Source organism: Haliaeetus leucocephalus, unplaced genomic scaffold, assembly GCF_000737465.1.
Source record: "Haliaeetus leucocephalus isolate CR32 unplaced genomic scaffold, Haliaeetus_leucocephalus-4.0 Scaffold110, whole genome shotgun sequence".
Lineage (NCBI taxonomy): Eukaryota > Metazoa > Chordata > Aves > Accipitriformes > Accipitridae > Haliaeetus > Haliaeetus leucocephalus.
Genome location: NW_010972546.1, coordinates 3132287 through 3139298, shown reverse-complemented (window position 1 = coordinate 3139298; position 7012 = coordinate 3132287). Strand labels below are relative to the sequence as shown.

The 7012-nt window shown below is 46.1% G+C and overlaps 1 protein-coding gene across 1 annotated transcript in view; it reads right to left on the bottom strand.

The window, feature by feature from the left end:
• Window positions 1–11: 11 nt before the first annotated feature.
• TMEM106A (transmembrane protein 106A) overlaps window positions 12–7012 on the bottom strand; it is a 9294-nt gene continuing 2293 nt past the window's right edge. The window contains exons 2-9 of the mRNA XM_010585645.1: window positions 5992–6125; window positions 5082–5312; window positions 4583–4646; window positions 4023–4182; window positions 3370–3510; window positions 2757–2800; window positions 2055–2108; window positions 12–151 (exon numbers count right to left, since the gene is read on the bottom strand). Of these exons, the coding sequence (XP_010583947.1) occupies window positions 31–151; window positions 2055–2108; window positions 2757–2800; window positions 3370–3510; window positions 4023–4182; window positions 4583–4646; window positions 5082–5295 (798 nt within the window). The 5' untranslated portion in view covers window positions 5296–5312; window positions 5992–6125 and the 3' untranslated portion in view covers window positions 12–30. The remainder of the gene's footprint in view (window positions 152–2054; window positions 2109–2756; window positions 2801–3369; window positions 3511–4022; window positions 4183–4582; window positions 4647–5081; window positions 5313–5991; window positions 6126–7012) is intronic.

The window sequence follows — 7012 nt, the reverse complement described above, 5'->3', positions numbered from 1 at the left end:
GCACCCAAAAGCTCTGTCAACCTGGCCCTGTCATGGCACACGGTGGTACAGCGGGTGAGGTAGCGTGGCATTCCCCCGGCAGTCCACATACTGGTAGTCTTCAAAAGCCAGCTGCTCTGAATGACACAGGTATGTGCAGGTCAGTGTACCCCTGCAAGGCAAAAGCAGACCAGAACTGCACTTGAGATTGTCCCAGATGAGACATCTCATAATGTAAAGGTCCCATGGCGAGCTCCCACTGCCATCCTGTTTTGTCCCTATTACACAGCCCCAGAACACAACAGTCAAGATACCCTCGCAGCTCAATTTCACATGTTGGGGAGGGAAAGCACCTTTCAGACTGCATTAAAAAAAGCCTTTACAAGATCACTGCCATCACAACAGATGCTTTGGCCATTCTAGAAGCCCATTAAGACCTCCTAACCCAGCATAACACTCCTGTGCCATTTCACTGTTTACATGTTCCCAAAGTGCTAGTACAAGTCACAGTGGGTGGCCGTTTATGGAGTTAGCTAGACAAAAGCATGTATCTTTCAATCACTGTCTTTCTGTGCCACCTCAAGAGCTATTTGCATCAAGTAGCTTCTCCTAACACTACACAATCCATCAGTGGGTAATATCAGTTTCTGGCTAATGGAGAGCTTGCAGGTAGAGAGAGCAAAGGTCCTGTCAGCCCACAGCATCAGCTAAGAAGGACAAAGTTGCCTTAACAGCCAGAGCCATTCACTGTGCTGTCCAAAACGCACCATTTTTACCCTGCTTCGAGTAGTGTGGGACTTCTTTCATACTTTACCTGTTCAAACTTCACATCACTCAGCACCAATTAAAAAAACCACCTGCATTAAGACCCATAAAAAACCAGAAACTTGACAATACAGCCCTTCAAATTGCAACAGAAGACCAAGACTTAAACACCTGTGTTTTGGGAGATCACCAGTGACATTTCTTTAGCGACCTGGGAGAATTCCAGCCTGGCATGCCTCTAAGAGATTCACACACTTTCTCCAATCACTTTTCCTAATATTCACAGTCCGTTTCCAGATGCAGCAGGTGAAGCCCTTGCTTTAGATTAGCACAAAAGACCATGATGCAAAAGCAGTTCCTCCTTCCTGAAAGAATCATGGACTCAGTGACAACAATCTGCAGATGGTGAACCTAGCAGTCCATCTTCCAAGAGTGGGCTCACAACCTGGAGTCTGTCAACACAGATGTGCAGGGAGATCCCTCTAGTGGACACAGGCTACACAAGGAGACAATTTCTGATGCAGAGTTTTCCAAATTGGCTTAAACTCAGCTAATGAAGACCATGCTTTCATGACTGCATGGAGGCATTCTAGCACTGCTATACCCTGTAAAAGCCTCCCTGTCTCACACACCAGATTTAGCTCTAACTCAGACCAGAACAGTAGCAACCTGTCCCAGCAGGAGCTATATTATAAAACTGCAGTAGTGCTCCTTCCTCCCTGGCAGGGAGGAACAGCCAACCTGAATTTGCTTTCCCAGCAGGGCCTCTCATACTGTAAAACACAGTCAAGCTGAGCATGGTCCTCTGGTCCATCCCGTGAACAGGAGCTGCCTCAGGCAGAAGAGTCGGCTTTGTCCCACCTTGCTCTCGGCAGCTGCTCTCAGAACACTTGGAGGCAATCATCCACACATCTGCACAGAGTCCAGGCTGATTGAGTCTGCACCCAACACCACAAGGCAGGTAGGCATAATCGAACTAGTCAGTACTTCTAGAGCCGGACTAAAGAATTACTTCCCAACAGCTACAATCAGCATTCCAGAAGGAAGTTTGCCAGGCCAGCTTGCCTTAAGCAACAGTGACAGCTAGAGCTGTCAGTAAGCCTGAATCCAGGGGACTTCTCAGAGCAGCAACGGCTTTGGAGAATTACCTCCTCCTCACACCTCAGCACACCTATCTGGGTAACAGCACATACACATTGTATGCAGTCCTGGTCTTGAAGAACATTGACTGCAGACCTTCTTGAAGGGAGTTGAGACACAATGTAGGTGACATGCATGTTTGTTATAGCTCTGAACCAGGCATCACTTACTGTATATGCAGCAGAACATTGTGAACTTTGACTTTTGTCCAGGTACAAATGTTACTACAAGAGAAGAGAGAGAGTTAATTTCACAAGAGCTGCCTGCACCATGTGTCTCCTGTCCTCAATTATTCCATTGCTTTTCTGCTTCTCCAAAAAGGTCTGTCTTTGCAATATTCTGACAACAGCTACGCAGGCAAAGTTCTTCAAGCACAGCAGTATCTACACCAGTAAAACATGTTTTTGCTGGTGTAACTCTAACTGTGGATCTAGTAAGCATGGGCCTCAAATATGCAATGGACTACCCTGTCTACACAGAAGCCTTTGGTTGCTATGAACTTCACACAGTTTGCTGGTCATTTGCAGAGAAATGCAGTTCATACAAGGTACCTTTAGCTGCTCACAAATAGAGCATTTAAAGTTGATAACCTAGACATTAAACTGATGTCATCACTTACTCACCAGAATGTACGGAAAACAACATTGTTGAGTCAACACTAAGCAGAAAATACCAATAAATAGAAAAGGAAATTAGTTTAAAATGGATGTGCCAGACTTATATCCAGATCAGCTCCACCTATTAAACTGAAAAGGGGACACTCACTCAGCCTCACTCTACAGACAGGACCAGCACAAGAAATCTAGTCATGAGAAGCCTATAAGCATTAACATTGCTTACTAAAAGGGAAGAAATCTTCTAGAATTACTCACTAGGTGTTGTCGTCCATTATCCTACTGGCCACTGTATAATAGATCTGCAAATACAAACAGAAGAGAAAGCAGGAAGTACACAAGAACTACAGTTAGGTTTCTATACAATTCAGAGACCTAAAGTAGTAAGAACTGGACTCTCATTAGGTGTCTGAGCCTGAATTTCAAGATCTAGCCTAACAATTATTTTTAACAGTCGGTAAGAAAATAGAATCAGAAATTAGATCTAAAAAGGCCTTAAAAAGGTTGTCTAGGCCACACACCTGACCTTTACACCAAGAATGGATCAGCTGTACTCAAACTGTTCCCAACAGGGTTTTATATAACCTATTTTTAAGCTTGCCATCATTTTAAGGCAAGCACACAACCCAGCCCACTACCTGAAAAGCAGACAGATATTCATTGCCCAGGAACGTATTAGCTTCAAACTCAGCAACATGTAAATTCTTGCAACACCCCTTCCTGAAGTGATATGGGGAAAGCTGCATGTGGAAGAGCTTTGAGTATTTGGCAGGCAGATGACAAAGAAGTAGATCAACTATACAATAAGCACCTCCCTGTCCAGGACATCCAGATTAGTTCAGGAGAAAATGCAAGGAACAGCAGAGCTCACCTGGCTGCTCTGCAAAGGGCTCATATTCAGCAGGGTTTTCATGGTGGTCTTCCCTACTACTAGGGACTGGTGCAAAACCTCTATGTCTAGCTGCACAACAGTGACCAGGTAGAAATTGTTATTAGTTATGTTCAGCATGTTCTAGGGAGAAAAACAAACAAACAAAAAAAATGAAAACACAAATCACCTTGCAGCAGGGCCGTATCTTACCGCTGCATAGCTACTTTAAAGATATCCCTGCTACGACCTTACAGCAACACTGGACGACATGGTCCCTTTCAAATCCTCAGATGTACATCCAGCCTGGCCACAAAGGCATGTACACTGCAGTATCTCCCATGACCGTCAGAGGGGGACAACCAAGCAGCTCAAGGATGCAAAAGAACAAGGATTCCCAGAATGAATCACAGTGCTGCTTCTACACAGCCCCTTTGGCCACTTTGTGACTTGCTCACTCACAGCCAGGCCAGCCACACCTCTGATGCTGTAACACGCTCTGGACATTGATTCCAAGCAGCCAGAGAGTGGACCGAGACAGTGGGAATGGCAAGACTAACTTCAGACAGCGATCAGTTAGCCTACACATGGAGTGGCACAGGAGATAAGCAGGGAACCCTCCAGATCCACCCTTTAACTGTGAGCTGAGCACTTACCGTCATGTTGAGGCATATACTGGCGGTAGTGGCATTAAAGCCAACAGAGGAGGCATTCAGCCCTGCAGGCAGCACAGTAACAGAGCGAGGAAACAGGAAAAAAATACTGAGAGATGTTGTCAGCAGGCAAATTGTCACAGCAACACATACATAGAGTTTCCTGCAAAACAGCACCAGGGCCACAATCATTCTCTTGGTTTGTCAGCTGCAAGCACCTGCAGTTCTGCTCCAGCTCAAAGGGAGGAGACAATGAAAGCTTGGGTGCCAGAAAACTGGGATGGGTTTGTGCAGAACTATTCGCCAGCTATCAAATCACAGCAGAAGCAGGGTAGTCCCTCACATACTGACATGGTGCATTACAGTACAAATTGCTGGAGATCCCCAACAACTGCACGCAGAATACTGTCCAACATCTGCTATTGCTGAAAAGACACAGCAAACACCAAACTTAATGCAAGACAGATCACAAAGAGCAAAACACCTGAAGGACTGAGGCTTTCGTTCATATGCACAAGAAACATTCAAAAGATGAGAAAAGGGGAAAATTTAACAGGACTTACGTTCGTCTAGGCTTCAGCCTCTGGTCACCATATGGAATCAGTGCCACCAGCTGCTTCTCTTGCTCTGGAAGAGGTGGCAGCAAATCAGAAACCACACTAAGCACACAAGTAAAGCAAACTGCATTGCAGGATGCTGCACAGCAGCCTAGTGTCCATCTGCACTCGCTTCACAGGTGACACTGTCCAATTAGAAGGCAAGTGTGATGCAGCTAAGATTTCAGTCTGAGCGTTCCCATCTCTAGGCAGAAACAACAATTCTCCAGGGGCTCCAGGGTGGGCTTTGAGTAATCACCTAGAAACAGCACTACCTGCCTTCCCACCCCATCCTCCTGCAATAGAGGCAGCCCACAGAAGTCACAAGTGAGCTGGAGGTACCATGACAGGACGTTCCTAGACTGGATACAATAAAGATCAACTGATTCAACAAAGGTCTTTAGGCAAAGAGACATGTACCAACCTCGGAAGGCTCAAAAAGCACTGACAGGGAAGAATCACCTACCCCTGGGGATCCTTCCTGTTCCCTGACATGTTGGACAGTTGACACAGCTTTGACGTGCAATGCCCGCACAGGGTGCACAGGATGTAGCAGAGTCATTGATACTAGCATAATTGGCGATTTCGCCTTCAGCATCCAGTTGCCTGGGTAAGATCAGTTTGCCTTCCCTCTCCTTTTGGTCAGGTGTCTTCCAGAACGGTGAAAGTTTTCCACCCATGGTTGAAAGAATTCTCACTAGGTGTCCAACACAAAAATGCATTAAGAAAATTGTCTCTGTGAACCAACCTCCAAGAGCAGCACCATTAGCATTTGTAGTAGATCACAAGTATCCTAACGTTTAGCAAGTTTCTTAAAGCACAGCTCTAATGTTGCTTTAAACGTTCAAATTTAAACATTTGTATTTTAAACATTCAATCTTCTAGACACCCTGGTTGCAGAAAAAGTGTCTGAGAATGCCATGCTATAGAAGAGCATACCAGATTCTTCTTTATCTCTTAGTATTTTGTAAGAGAGGGGAAACACTGACTCAAAGCTCCTGAAGGTTTCAAGATGACAACATAGCCCAGAAGAACTGCCAAGTTCTTGACTGGTCATTATTCACCTACATTCAACAAGGAACTCACCTGAACATCAAGGCCTTGGCATTCCCAATCAAGCACAGTGTTACTAACAGTAACAGCTGCCTGACTAAAAACAAATAGTGTGCAAACAGAATCTAAAAATAGATAAAATAATAGAATCTAGTCTATTTTAAAAGTTAAAAATACAGTTGAACTCATTTTCCTAGGCTCCTGACAATCAAAAATTTTTACATCAGCTCCTAGTAATCCTCCCAAAAGCATTAACGATACCAAGCTGAGGAAGAGCATCTGTATTTTCATCACAAAGACATCAGCTGAATGCAGTTTCCTACCTGTGCCAGTCTTTCCTCTAGGCAGTCTTGTTTCAGCAACTCAGATATAGGTAGGATGTTTAGCTTTGATAAACCGCAGCTTCTACATTTGCCCAGATGATCCAAAGGCTTTGCATGAATAACTCCTCAGGGCCCTATTATAAAACATACTGGGGATGAAAATCACTGTCTGGCAGTAGAGAGCCACCATGACAGAGTTGCACAGCATAGGGCTCACTCCACAGTCCACAAATCCAAGCCACAACGGCAGGACATGGGCTGATCCCAGGGGCAGCTGCTGTTCTTCTTGCTGACAACGGAAGAATCAGGATCTCATTTAACTAGTAGAGGTGGACACACCTGCAGGATTGCTCATTCAGCCCTGGAGGACCACAGAGGGACCTTTCAGCAGCCCAGTACCCCAGACTATGAAATTCTGCAAGACACTGTTTGGAGGCTCAAGGTAATTCAGTGTTCCCCACCCTCTTGGGGCATGCAGAGGGAAAGGAATGACAAAGATGCCTGAAGGATCTCAGCTTTTCTAACACGGGAAGGGCCTCATTATATGGTACCACAATGTGCCACAAGTCCCCATCTCTGCAGTCTCTTGAGGACCTCAGGCAGCGAAGCTGCAGCTTTACCTACACCCTCAGTTAATGTTTACCAGCTTTTCAGAAACAAGCAGGGAGGAGGAGTGGCAACCTTTTCACAGAACTGGGACAAAAGCCAGGAAAGTCATGAGTGGGTAACAGAGAGACCAAGCGAAAGGCACAGTGGGTGGAAAAGTTTAACCCCTTCACGTACTGCCCTTAGGCAGTCTTTCAGGTTCACTGAACCCCTGCCTCACACACCACTCTGGTACCACCGGGGCGAGTCCCGAGGCCCGCAAGGGGAAGTGGAACCCAAAGTCAGTAACGAACGCGAGCTTCGACAAGGACCGACCGGCGCCCTGCTACCACCGAGCACCCCAGGCGCAAGGGCCGCCACCGGCTCCCGCAGGCCCGGGTCGACCCCCCCCCTCACCACCCGCTTCTCTTGGTCC